The sequence below is a fragment of the Myxine glutinosa genome, chromosome 2 (genome assembly GCF_964187855.1).
Source record: "Myxine glutinosa chromosome 2, kmMyxGlut1.1, whole genome shotgun sequence".
NCBI lineage: Eukaryota > Metazoa > Chordata > Myxini > Myxiniformes > Myxinidae > Myxine > Myxine glutinosa.
Genome location: NC_136262.1, coordinates 169,535,548 through 169,550,066, shown reverse-complemented (window position 1 = coordinate 169,550,066; position 14,519 = coordinate 169,535,548). Strand labels below are relative to the sequence as shown.

The window sequence follows — 14,519 nt, the reverse complement described above, 5'->3', positions numbered from 1 at the left end:
GGTCCCCAAGAAGTAGTTTCACACAAGACCTATAAATACTCTTGCTGCTCATAGCATGGAAGGGGGGTGACCCTGCGCTCATGGGGGGCAGATCATTTGGGGGCAAAAGCCACAACTAATTTTGGAACTGTGGGCTCAACCTCTGCATCCTGGGTCCAATGCAGGCCTAGCTGGTGGCCTCTTTGGATCACCGCTCTTAGTATGTTCCCGATTAGCCTCCTGGACCGAACACCTGTTAGGTCCGCCAGCTCGTTCGCAGGCTTCCATCCCTGTCCAGAGGCATGCCGGAGATGACACACTTTTAGGATGTTGGCCACTATAAAATGTTGGCAGAAGTCGCGGCTCCTCGGGATATCGGGGAAAAGTGGATTGAAAAATAAAGGCTCGTGTGCATACATGTTAGTGCCATGCGAGTCTGTTTGGCGACTTATCGAAACGCCCTGCCAGGCATTCAAGAGGCTCTGATAAAAGACTGGAAGCAGAGATGCAGCGACGTGCTGAAGGTTGGTCAGAAAAAGTTCCTGTCCGTAACTGAGCCTCCCAGCTCGTTGAAGAATGGAGCAGGCCAAGGGCTTTCCTGGTAAGTGTTCTGCATAAAGCAAGTGTTGGATGGAGCGGAGCCGGAAGGCCAACAGGCGGCATTTCACGTCGACGAGGCCATGACCACCCTCGGCCGAGGGACAACATATGGCACTGGGTCCGAAGCCAGTGGTAGCCTCCCCAAAAAAAATCCACCAGTTTCCTCTGGATAGCTTGAAGCAAAGCCTCCGGTGGTTGCAGGCAGATGAACCGGTGCCACAACAGGGTAGTGACAAGGTTGTTGACAACCAGCACACGACCTTTATAGGAAAGGTGGGGTAGAGCTCTTTTCCATCGGCTCAAATGCTCATCCACCGGGGCCAATAATCCTGTCCCAATTGTTCTGGGCATACTGAGGAGGACCGAGGAAGACGCCCAAATACTTGATGCCATCGTTTGCCCACACTAGCTCTGCAGGAAGGGGGGGGGTCGTGGTAATTCCGGTGGCACAAGTAAGTCATTTTTTGGAAAAGGGAACCACATAGCCTTGCTTTTCCCCCAATTGCATCTTAATGATGAGGCAAGGTTGAAGTCCGACAAACACTTTGCCAAGGCGTCACTGTCGCATTTTCTTTTTATGATGACACATAGGTCGTCGGCATATGCAGACAGGGTCAAAGGTGCGTGTCCTGGAGAAAGAACAAGACCAGGGATATCCTTTCTGAGGGCGATTAAGAGAGGCTCCAAGGCGAGGGTGAATAATAGACCTGAAAGTGGACAACCTTGCCTTACCCCTCTCTGAACCTTTATGGGTGGGCAAAATTCGTTGTTAACTTTGATTAAGCTGGAGATGTTTGCATATAACAAAGCTATGTAGGCTCTAAAATTAGCACCGAGCCCGCAAGCTTGTAACACATGACACAAAAACTTATGATCAATGCTATCAAAGGCCTTTGCAAGGTCAGGAAACACCAATCCAAAATCCTCTTTGACACATTTACTGGTTAACAAATGTCTGATTAGGAATATGTTGTCATAGATGGATCTGCCAGGGATGCTGCAACTTTGATCAGGTGACACCAGGTCACCAATAACTGTCTTCAACCGGTTCGCAAGGACCTTGGAAAACAGTTTGTAATCCGTGCACAACAAAGAGATCGGACGCCAGTTTGACAGGTGTCGGAGATCGGCAGTCTTTGGTAGCAGGCAGAGTACTGCTCTTCTAAAACTGAGCGGTAATTCTCTGGATAAAAGAGACGCATCCAGAACATTTAGCAGCTCTGGGCCCAAAATGTCCCAGAATGCCCAAAAAAATTAGGCGGGTAGCCCATCGATGCCTGGGGCCTTTCCCGACTCCATCTCAGCAAGTGCACCGGTTAACTCTGGAAGGGTAATTGGAGCGTCCAGTTCTAGACGTTGGGCCTCAGTCACCAAAGGAGGATGAGAGTTCAAAACATTCATCATTTCATGAGAAACCGTTTTGGCTTTGAAAAGATCAGAAAATAAATCGATTACATTTAATCTTATATCACTTGGATTAGTAAGGACTAGCCGAAACCCGTGGAACATCCACGGAAGGGAGGATGTGGTGTATGGATAGAGTGTACCATTATGGATGGCATAGGGGATTTGCTTGTCCGAGTAAGAGTTAGGAAGAAAGATGAGAATGAAGAGTGCGTATATGAACAACGTATTTATTGCAATCTACTTAAATGACAACGCTACGATATACTTTTGAAAAATGAATGGATTCGTAATAGGAATCGGCATAGCACCACTCTGGCCACAATGGCGCAGTGGTATGTGTCAATGGAAAGGAACAGCAGTAGAACCATAGACTTTTTAAAAAATGAACGGACTAGTAAATCGACTGGAATTAGCCCCATACTGGCGCATTGGTAAGCGTCAATGTCAAGGCAGAGCAGTAGGAATATAATACAATGAACGCAGTATCAGAGGTTGAAATTATTTTAACACTTCTGGATAAACAATGTTTGGGGTAATAGTCAAGCCTCTGACGACTCCTTGCGTACTCGTATTATCAACCTTGATATACACATCTTTGAACGACCGTGCTCTTGAACATGCCACATATAACTGGCCGTGGGAGAAGACAGGAGCAGGCAAATAGATACCCAGTTTACGGAATGTTTGGCCCTGGGCTTTATTTATGGTCATTGAATATGCCAGGCGAACAGGAAACTGAGTTCGCTGTAGGTTAGCGTACACCGCGATCGACGACACCGGCACAAATGCATGCTCTGGATTGTCCACTCAGTGGACGGCTTGCTTTCGCTTTCGCCTGTCCAATCAGCGGATGGCTTGCTTCGCCTTCACCCAGCAGACGCCAATACGATGGCGTCGTATCGGCAGTTAATCGGATGCTTTTGGGCCCCAAAGTCGACTAATTCAGATTCAGATTTTTCGAGTATGGCTATACGTGATAAACAAAGAGCGCGGTTGGAAAAAATTATGGTAAACCCACATGATGAGGTTAGCGCACACCGCGATCGATGACACTGGCACAAATGCATGCTCAGGATTGTCCACTCAGTGGGCGGCTTGCTGTCGCCTTCGCCTGTCCAATCAGCGGACGGCTTGCTTCGCCTTCACCCAGCAGACGCCAATAAGATGGCGTCGTATCGGCGGTTAATCGGATGCTTTTGGGCCCCAACGTCGGCTAATTCAGATTTTTCGAGTATGGCTGTACGTGATAAACATAGAGCGCGGTTCGTAGATCGTAAATCCATTAGTGCCGTGGGCATCGGGTCACTGGGTGCGGCGTAAAGGGATAACAAAGTCGAGTCCTTGCGCTATTATTATATAGATGTTCCCCCCTGGGTCCAAAACCGAAGATATGAGTCGTGTTGGTTTATCTACAGTTTCTAGATGAAAGAAAGACTTAGTCGGGGTATCTGAAACCTTGATATTCTGTATTCTTAACCTAACCAGTATGCCCGCTGCTTTTTCATGGATCAAATCCCCTTAATTGGGCCTTCTTCTCGAGTAGCAACCGATAGTTCACTGCGTTGCTCTCATTGGCCAGCTTGCCCTCTAACCTTAAGATATCTGCTTCTAAGCAAGCCATCGTGATACGTTTTACATTGGTACAGTGTGAATTAAATTGTTGGCAAAATACTCGAATTTGGGCTTTTAGGTTGTCCCACCAAAGACTAATTGAGGAGAAAGAAGATTTTTTAGTACTCATTTCAGCCCAGAAATCACGAAAGGAGTCTAAGTAAACTATCTTCTAAAAGTTTAACGTTAAACTTACAGTAACTATTTCTGCATGTGGGTCGAGGAAAAGAAAGATCTAAGGTTACCATATGGTGGTCTGAAAACAATGACGGAAAACAACCTGAAGAGACCACGACGTTCCTAAAGGGTACATTAATGTACCAGCGGTCGAGTCTTGCTGAAGACACCCGACCATTGGCACATCGACACCAGGTATACTGGGCTACGTTGGGGTGATGCAATCGCCAAACATCAAGTAGACCGGCCGTCTTAATGAAACGGGATAGATCCGCATGGGACTCGGGGTGAGGTTCTGCAGAATTTCTGTCCTTCGAAGGGTCAAAGGTGCAATTAAAGTCACCACCGATACACACACAATGGTCAAGATCAACCGATTTCAGGTGGTTTATCATTGAGGTGAAAAAGGCCTTTCGGTCCCTGCTCTCACTAGGTGCGTACACATTGAAAATGGTGCAGCGGAAGTTTTGATGTACGAGCTGAAGGGAAATAAGCGGCCTTTTATGACTTCCTGAAAATAGCAAGACTCAAAAACTAGACCTGGCTTTAGAAAAAACCCAACCCCAGCAGATGAGGCTGACAGATTGCTAAAATAGCATTGTCCTTTAAAAGTTTGGCACCAGTCATGTTCCACATTAGGTGTGATGTGGGTCTCTTGCAGTAAAAGAACATTTGCCTTTTTACGATCAAACAAGTTTTTAACTTGGGCCTGACGGAGGTGACTTGCACCCCCACCATTCATTTTTAAGGCCGTAAGGGAGATATTTTTCATTCCGTGTTAATGAAATCGACCTGTGCTTGGGAACATTCCATACCTGCTCGGGTAACAAACTTTATTAATCTGTGGAATTGAGATCTTGTCAGGTCAAAATCCTCATGCGCTTTGATTATTGACTTTGCGGTGCAAATGAATGCTGCCAAGTCAGAGAAATAGTCTTTAATTACGATGTTACGGTGACGAAACGTTTCGTTAAGGAAGGTAAAAATGAGTTGAGGGGATACTTGTGAGTGACCTGTCACCGATTGTGACAGCTCGGTTGCCTCAATGTCATCCTCGGACTCAGACACATCAGATAACATGTCGTCACGTTCTGGGGTATTACCTGCTGCCCCCGCGATCTTGTCTGGAGGCACCTTCACAAGTTTCCCAAGGTGTTCCCGAGAGCACTCGTTAACACTTTGGTGGATATTTTTTGAATCTGGGATTGGCGCTTGGTTTTGAGATCCCAGCAAACTCATATTTACCGGCCCCATTTGTAAAGTGGGAACGTTTATTGAATCCTTCGTCTGTTCGGTATTTAAAGGGGAAACAAGCGGAAAACCATTCCCCAACTCAGAAATGGTAGTAATTTCACTGGAGGTTTCGCACACGGAAACTTCCAGGTGAGAGGTACAAATTATATTTTCGTCTCATTTACATAATGAGACTTGCTGGTATCGTTGGTAATGGTATTCATGTACTCAGTTAGTGAGGGAATGTCAGAGGGACACTCGGACACATGTGCACCGGGAATGGTGCCGCCCATGACCGCCTTCTTTGCAGCACCAGCGAAATTGCTTGGCACTGGTGCTCTTTGCTTTTTAGAATACACTATGGATTCTTCGTTCATGGGTTCAGGAAAGGGGGCAATGCTAGTTGTGTCGGTCACATCGGTGGGTGTCATCACATTGGAATCGGAGAGCACCGGTGTGTCAGACAACTCAGTCAGGGTGTCGGAAGGTACGGTCGGGGTGTTAGAAGGTACGGTCAGGATGTCAGAAGGTACAGTCGGGGTGTCAGAAGGTACGGTCGGGGTGTCAGAAGGTACGGTCCGGGTGTCAGAAGGTACGGTCCGGGTGTCAGAAGGTACGGTCCGGGTGTCAGAAGGTATGGTCTGTGTGTCAGAGGGTACGGTCGGGGTGTCAGAAGGTACGGTCGGGGTGTCAGAAGGTACGGTCGGGGCATCCGAAGGTGCGGTCAGGGTGTCAGAGGGTACGGTCCGGGTGACGGAAGGTACGGTAGGGGTGACAGGAGATGCGGTCCGGGTAATGGAAGGTACGGTAGGGGTAACAGGAGATACGGACCGGGTGTCAGCGAGCACGGTCGGGGTGTCAGAAGGCGCGGTGGAGGGACTGGCCTTTTTACAATCTATTTCGTTATGTCCCGATTCACCACACTTTGGACAAGAGGTCTTAGGACAAAACCTTTTAACGTGTCCGAATTCTCCACAATTAAAACATGTTAAGGAGGCTGAGGAAGCATACATGTGGTATTCCCGATCGTCCAACGATACTTTGAAGGATATATTTAAACCTGTATCGGCTCCGCGATCCGGGAGAATCATGTACACCTGCCTCCTAAAGCTCATTACGTGTTTGACACGATCGCTGCAGCACCCGAGCGGAATCATTGAGATTCGGGAAAATTTTTCCATAACGAGACAGAACGGATAGGAGTTTCTCACCTGGCATGAACGGTGGAACGTTGGATATTGTTATCTTGGTCGCTGGCGTATCCATAGGGGATACCGTAATATAATGGCCCCCTTTTATGGTTAGACCGGTACTAACGACGTCATGAACGAGCTTTTCTTCTGACACGAAGACAACTAATTTCAAGTTCATTCGTGATGCCGCTCGAACATTACCGTCCCCTATGATGGATCCCACGGCAAGGATAATGTCCTCAGTAGGAGCTCCTTCAGGCGGAACACATGCGAATGCATGCTTACGTGTTAAATTTTTGAACGCCTCGTAATGAGAGCGTGTATTCGCCATACCAGCGAATTCCCCCCCCCCCCCCCACCCCCCTCTCCCCACTTGTCCGAACCGGACAAGAAGGTATCAAACCTAAATAATCGAACTAAAGTAAATAATAAACATGCATTATAAGCACAAAAATGGCTTACAAAGCGCCGTCAAAGCCAGTAGGCCGCACCCAAAATGGGCCCGCTCTCAATCCCCTCTCTCTCGAAGACAAAGGTGTAGAACGGATGAAAACAAAGTGCCAAAGCACACAGGATGGAAAAGGAGAGGGAGGGGGGGCAAGAGAGGAGGAAAAACTCACAACAGACTCACTACAACACAGAGCAGTTGCTCACAGCCGCCATGACGCCACGCCCAACACAAACGGCCTGCAGGGGGCGAGAGAGAGAGAGAGGGAGAGAGGGAGAGAGGGAGAGAGAGAGAGAGTTAGAGAGAGAGAGAGAGAGAGAGAGAGAGAGAGAGAGAGAGAGAGAGAGAGAGAGAAGCGAGAGAAAGAGAGAAAGAGAGAAAGCGAGTTAGAGAGTTAGAGAGTTAGAGAGAGAGACAAGAGGAAAAGGACCCGGTCCATGGATACCGGTCGACACTGACCGTGCTGACCTGACGATTCCGTGCAGCAGGGAAAAATGGGGAACATTTAGCCCCCAACTTGCATGGGGGGGGGGGGGTACAACCACCACAAAGAGGCATCCCCGATAGTTGTAGGTGGGTGGTTGTGCTGATTGGTGGACATGTTATATTTAAGGTAAAATGTGCATGATTGAATGTATTATCATATTATAGAACGTGTGATGGGAGTTGTGACTTTGTCATAATACATTAAATCCTCTAGCGAGCACAGTTTGGTTAGTGATGTCGCATTTATGTGTTGACTGACTGCCTGGATGCAACTTAGGTTGTGGATCTGCTGAGGTTGTGGACCTATGAGGAAGTTGTGGATCTGCCGTTTGGAGGAGTTCTGGGCTGAAAGGATTGAAACCTCGAGGAAGAACAGTGCGCAGCTGATGATACGTGCAGTGGAGAAACCAGTCAATTACTAACAGGTTAATGTTCTTACTCTAGGTAAGGAAGCTATGTTTTGAGGTTGGCAATTTAAATAAAGTTGAACAAGGTATTTTGTGAAATTAACATCATTTAATATTTACAGCAATCCTTTAAATTATATTAAAGTTTAGGCACAACTAATACTGTACAATTAATTAAGAGAGAGTGTGTGTGTATATACAACAACAACAACAACAACAGGCATTTTAAGGCCGTTTTCCCTGCAAGAGCGGGGGTTAGCCTTGCGGTCCCCATGACAATGTTCTCCATTTTGCCCTATTTTCTGCATCTCCCCTTGTTAACCCCCTTGCCCGCATTTCTTCTTCGACCATCTTCAGCCAAGTCTTTCTCGGTCTTCCCCGTCCTCTACTTCCTTCTACATTCATTCCCATCACTCTTTTCAACCAGTCACTTTCATCCTTCCTCAACACATGACCAAACCATCTCAACCTGTTTCTCTTCACAGCATCCATCACAGGCTCTATTCCCATCATCTTTCGCAATTCATCATTTGTCTTCCTCTCTCTCTCAACGATACTCCACACATCCACCGAACCATTCGCATTTCCACCCTTTCCAGCCTTCGTTGCTGCTCTACGTTCATTACCCATGTCTCACTCCCATAAATCATAACACTTCTCACACATGCAGCATACACCTTTCCCTTCAGCTTCAATGACACTCCCCTCCTCGTCAGCATGCCACTCAGTTCCCGAAACATCTTCCATGCACATCTCACTCGAGCAACCGTTGCCGAGTCTGATCCACCTTCTCCATTCAGCATGTCTCCAAGATAACAAAATGTTTTCACACCTTCCAGCTTCACGCCATCTCCAAGATCCAACTCAACATTTCCTCCATCTGCAGGTCCCTCTGTGCACACCTTACACTTGAATGTAGCTGCCACACTGGTTAATGACCCTCTCAAACCACTACATTTTTGATGAACCCACTCAGCGCACATTGTACATTGAATGGAATTCACTCCGACACCCTTCCTGCACACAGCACACGGCCACTTCCCAGTTGTTTCCACCTCACCACATGCTTTACCACTTGCCATCACCTTCGTTTTTCCGATATTCACCTTCAGACCTTTTGTCTCCATACATTCCTTCCACTTGTTCATCTTCTCCTTCAGTAGATCCACACTTTCTACAATCAACACCAGATCATCTGCATACAACAACTCCCACGGTAAACCCTCCTTTAAGTTCTGAGCCAGCACCTCCATCACAGCTACAAATAGTAGTGGACTTAGTACCGACCCCTGATGCACTCCAACCTTCACCTCAAACTCACCACTGTTCCCGTCCTTCGTCCTTACAGCTGTGCGCGCTCTTTTGTACATTGCCATCACTACTCTGATCAACCATTCCTCCACTCCTAACTTCCTCAATGCCCATGTCACGACTTCACGTGGAACCCTATCGAATGCTTTCTCCAGATCAACAAACCCAAGAAACAACTTCTTCCTCTTCTCCATATACTTCTCCTGCAACTGCCTCACAATAAAAAGCGTGTCTGTCGTTCCTCTTCCTGGCATAAATCCAAACTGCATTTGGTCAATCTTCACTTTCTTCCTTATCCTCCTCTCCAACACCCTTTCCAATACCTTCATTCCATGCTCCAATAACTTTATCGCTCGATACGAACCACAGTCCAGAGGGTCACCTTTCCCCTTGTATAGAGGGACGAGGGTACTCAGTTCCCAGTATATATGTATATACAGTCACGTGAAAAAAGTAAGTACACCCCGTGTAAAGTTTTGATTTTTTCAACATTTCAACATACAGCTATTTGATCTTCAATTCAACAATATTGATAGATAAAGGTGATATAATATAACAAATATCATGAAACATTTACATTTTGTCGTCCATTGTATAATTTAAATAAACAAATGCAAATGTCGCATGTGGAAAAAGTAAGTACACCCTCGGCTCTAATAGGTGGTATTGCCCCCTTTGGTAGAAACAACCTCAAGCAGGCGTTTCTTATAACCGTCTACCAGTCTCTGACATCGGGTGCCATTAGGGTGCCATCGGGTGACATTAGGGTGCCGGCTTGGGATCCTAGGATCCTGGGTTCGAATCCCGGTCGATCGCTGAATTAACGCCAGGGGGGTTGACTCAGCCTGTCATCCTTCCGAGGTCGGCAAATTGAGTACCAGCTTGCTGGGATGAATGATCACGGTGTGTACCCCGGTTTGGAATAGGTACACCGTATCCTTGCGCATCGTAAGAGCGTGACCAAGGGTTGGCGTCAGGAAGGGCATCCGGCCATAAAAACATTGCCTCAAACAGGGAACCACGATTGTCATGGGGCCCGCAAGGATAACCCCCGCTATCGTGGGGAAAATGGCCTTAAAGCTATCATTCATTCATTCATTCTGTCTCTGACATCGACTGGGAGAAATTTTTGCCCACTCCTCCATGCAGAATTCTTTCAGCTGTGCGATGTTTGAGGGGTTTCTTGCATGCACAGCTCGTTTCAAATCCCCCCCACAAAATCTCGATGGGATTTAGACCCGGGCTTTGACTTGGCCATTCCAGAACCCTCCATTTCTTTCTTTTCAGCCATTCCTTGGTGGATTTACTGGTATGTTTAGGGCTATTGTCATGTTGCAAGGTCCACCTTTGGTTGAGCTTCAACTTTCCGACAGGTGGCCTCACATTATCCTCAAGCACCCTCTGATACAATGAAGAATTCATAGTGGATTCTATGATGGTGAGCTGCTCAGGCCCTGATGCAGCAAAGCTGCCCCAAACCATAATATTTCCACCACCATGCTTTACAGTTGGTATCAGGTTCTTGTGGTCAAATGCTGTCTTTGGTTTTCGCCAAACATGTCTTCTGGTACTGTGGCCAAATAGCTCTATCTTTGACTCATCTGTCCAGTGCACATTGTTCCAGGAGTGCTGGTCTTTGCCTAGGTGTTCATTGGCAAACTTTAGTCTTGCCCTAATGTTCTTTCTGTACAGCAAAGGTTTCCTCCTGGCACACACACCTCCCATGTAGATCAAATTTGTGCAGCCTCTTTCTAATGGTAGACTCGTGCACTTTGACATCAACAGTGGCAAGAGCTACCTGTAGGTCCCGTGATGACATTCTGGGGTTCTTAGAGACTTCTTTCAGCATCTTGCGGTCTGCTATCGGGCTGAACTTGCTGGGGCGGCCTGGCCTGAACAAGTTGGCAGTTGTTTGGAATCTTCTCCACTTGTAGATGATCTTCCGGACAGTCGAATGATTGATTTCAAATTGTTTGGAGATCTTTTTAAATCCCTTCCCAGACTCGTAGGCATTTATAACCTTCTTTCTGAAGGCCTCAGAGAGCTCTTTTGATCTAGGCATGGTGACGCCGCACACTTCAACAACAAAGAGCAAACCAAACTAAATGTCTGAGGTTTAAATAAGACAGATTCTTCCAATATCCTCTCTAACGATGTTCTAATCATTTGCACCAGAGCTGGTGCACCTGATTCTAATTTTAGGTATTTGAAGTAGTGATAAATATAGGGGTGTACTTACTTTTTCCACATGCGAAATTTGCATTTATGTTTATTTAAATTACACAATGGACTACAAAATGTAAATGTTTCATGATATTTGTTATATTATATCACCTTTATCTGTCAATATTGTTGAAATGAAGATCAAATAGCTGTATGTTGAAATATGTTGAAAAAGTCAAAACTTTACATGGGGTGTACTTTCTTTTTCACATGACTGTATATACATACATATATATATATATATATATATATATATATAAAGCCGACAAGCTGCATAAACTACAAGGCACGATGGGTTGCTAACAGTCTGAGGTAACCAAATCTGGTAGGGTTTCTGCACCCAAATCTTGCATTACATCCCGGTGATAAGTTATCCCAGATGGGGAACCGTGCTCTCAACGCCCACCCTCATCAACTAATTAGGTACGGCCGAGTGCAACTGCAAGAAGGATGTCGGCTAGTCAAGCATAGCGTATCAGTGGGGTACAACCTCCCGTCTACTTAGGACATACTATGGCTATGTCTAACTAATGGAGGAAACAGACGATTGAGGTGGTTTGGAAAAATTATAATGATTTAACACAGGCATGTATTTATAAGCAAATATTCACATTGATGCAGTCACAAAAAAAAGGTCTTAACCAATGGCATGTAAAGAACCCCTTATACATTTGGCCTTAACAGTAAAACACAATACAAGCGAGCCTCATACACACTGGGGGTTATTAATATTAAGCCCTATAATTAATTAACACAAAAGCCACGCTGCTTATGGCGACATGCAAACACTCTTACCCCGACAGGTTCCCGACTAATTACATAGAGATTCTTCCTCTTCGCGTCACACGGTCCATGCTAAACTATAAATTCCTATCTCCTCTATGGTATTTTATCCCTACCCCCACACACATAACAGTACGTATGTACTGTATGTGTGTGTCTGGGTGTATGTATTTACTGTATGTCTATGCACTGTACGTGTGTATGTCTGTGAGGGCGCATGCATGTATGTATATCTGAAAATCACAGATAAGGACATGGCTGGCCCGATCTTTGCATATGTGTTGGTAGTACCCGATCCGCTGTATGTTCTAGCTCCTCCACAAGCCTGGACTTTGTATTAAATTTTTTTAAATGATCCGGCATCTATCTGTAAGAAATTTGTATTTTTGTCCTTAACCTTCTTCAACAAAATTTATTTCTGGTGATGTCTCACCGTCTCAGTCTTGTCTACATGTGCGGCTTCCCTTCTACATTCAATAATTCAAGATAAGACATGTGCAGCTCTTCAATGGTAATTCATCAAAGCATTGCTGTCCAGAGGAACTGACAGCACCCCCAGAATCAGACAAAATGCCATGAAAAATCAAGGAAACTAAACACATTTGTAACATGGTAACATCTGAAGCTGGATGGGATTTAAAAGTGATTTTGTTGTGCAGGTAAATGCTCAGGTGTGTGCGTGGATTGCTGTAACGTGTGCCTCATACTATTCCACCAGCATTCTGCATGACGCAAGATGATGAAATGATTATATTACATTGTGTCATATGGAGTGGGGGGACAATGTGACAAAATACATGTGACTATTTTCACACTCCGCAACTCCTCGCCTCCCCCTCCTCTCTCTCTAGAATTGCCTTCCCTCTCACAATGACACAAAACATCTCCGAAATGATTTATTCAGTGCACAATCATGATATGTGGTGAAGTACAAAAAAAATGATGAAATAATTACAATGCATAATATTTATTCCGAATAAAAGCAAATATGGCGAATAAGATGGGGATAAAGAACAGTTCAAACTCAGATATCCTCCCACAATGCACCTTGACCTTTAAATATATAAATGGGAGTTCCATAATGGTCAGGATTGCTTGATGGCGTCACGTGACTGTGGCACCTTCCCACCCTAGCCCCCAAAGCGACACGTATTTTGTGTACGACCAGGGTGATATGGCAGCATGGCTTGGCTTTGGGACGTCATACATGCAGATTCAAATTTGATTCGAATCGCAGCAGAACCAGATCAAGATTAACTGTGTGTTGGCATTGTGTTAACAGCAGCTGCTGCAATGCGTTTGCTGTTTCGCCGAGACATTTTAAGCCGACAGGTGATGCCTCTGCACGTTAAAGGTACCACGGTATCACTATATTTCCCAAGTGTGTACGTACCTCTGAACCGCTACTCGAACAATATCCGAACTTCTCTCCATGGCCCGATCACAGATTGCACACCGAGCAATGGTCATTGTCACCCTCCTGCGAAGGGTCAACTACTGGTGCACTTCGATTTCATTGTTATATCAGCTAAATCTATGCGTAGTCCAGGTAACCTGCCGTGCTGACGGGTCCGGGTAACCTGCCGTGCTGACGGGTCCGGGTAACCTGCCGTGCTGACGGGTCCGGGTAACCTGCCGTGCTGACGGGTCCGGGTAACCTGCCGTGCTGACGGGTCCGGGTAACCTGCCGTGCTGACGGGTCCGGGTAACCTGCCGTGCTGACGGGTCCGGGTAACCTGCCGTGCTGACGGGTCCGGGTAACCTGTCGTGCTGACGGGTCCGGGTAACCTGCCGGGTAACCTGCCGTGCTGACGGATTTAGGTAAACCGCCATGGTGACGTATCTAGGTAACCTGCCGTGCTGACAGGTGTAGGTGGCTATCGCGCCGGCATTTTATTGCATCAGTTCTCACCGACATTCACATTGTGACCCCCAAACACCTCCACTGCAAAAACCGTAGATTCAAACGTTGACTTTAACCATAGGATCGAGCTATGACTGCAAACGAACACGTCGATGATAATTCGTACGGAGCAGTCAATCTGGGGGATAAAGGAGAACAAACAAAGCGAGCGCATAAAATAAAGAGCACGGCACACAAAAATCACTCACCTACAGAGGCACAGGCACGGGCACGGCCTAGCTTCAGGCGAGATCACATGACCATTTAGCGGCGCGCTATTGGCCGACACTGGCCTCACCCCCACAACATCGTTACGGAATTACGTCACGCGTTCGTTGACGTTACAGCCTCGTAATACGTGCTATCTGATCGTCGACAATCGATGGCTTGTCAGTGGAGATAGCGCATGTTAAGGGCCAATTGTGATTAGGATGACCTCTGACGGAAATCGCTTCTCGATTGAGGTTTTGCTCAATTGCTGACGATACATACATATATATATACAGTATATATATATATATATATATATATATATATATATATATATATATATATATATATATATATATATATATATATATATATATATATATATATATATATATATATATATATATAGTATATATATATATATATATATATATATATATATATATATATATATATATATATATATATATGTATATATATGTAGGAGCTGTGCTCCCACGTAATCGGAAGAATGGACGCGACAAAAAGCTGGAATTCGTCCGAGTTTC

General features: G+C 45.8%; 1 protein-coding gene across 3 annotated transcripts in view; it reads right to left on the bottom strand.

Moving 5' to 3' along the window:
* Positions 1–14,098, bottom strand: part of SFXN1 (sideroflexin 1) — a 41,335-nt gene extending 27,237 nt beyond the window's left edge. The window contains exon 1 of one of the 3 annotated variants that reach the window (XM_068101450.2): positions 13,971–14,098. Coding sequence is in view for 1 of the 3 variants with exons in the window: in XM_068101449.2 (XP_067957550.1) it covers positions 13,771–13,776 (6 nt within the window). In the remaining 2 variants the exon portion in view is untranslated. Of the gene's footprint in view, positions 1–13,770 lie in introns of all 3 variants that reach the window. The other 2 variants (XM_068101334.2, XM_068101449.2) reach the window with 2 other exon arrangements.
* Between the last annotated feature and the right edge of the window lie 421 nt (positions 14,099–14,519).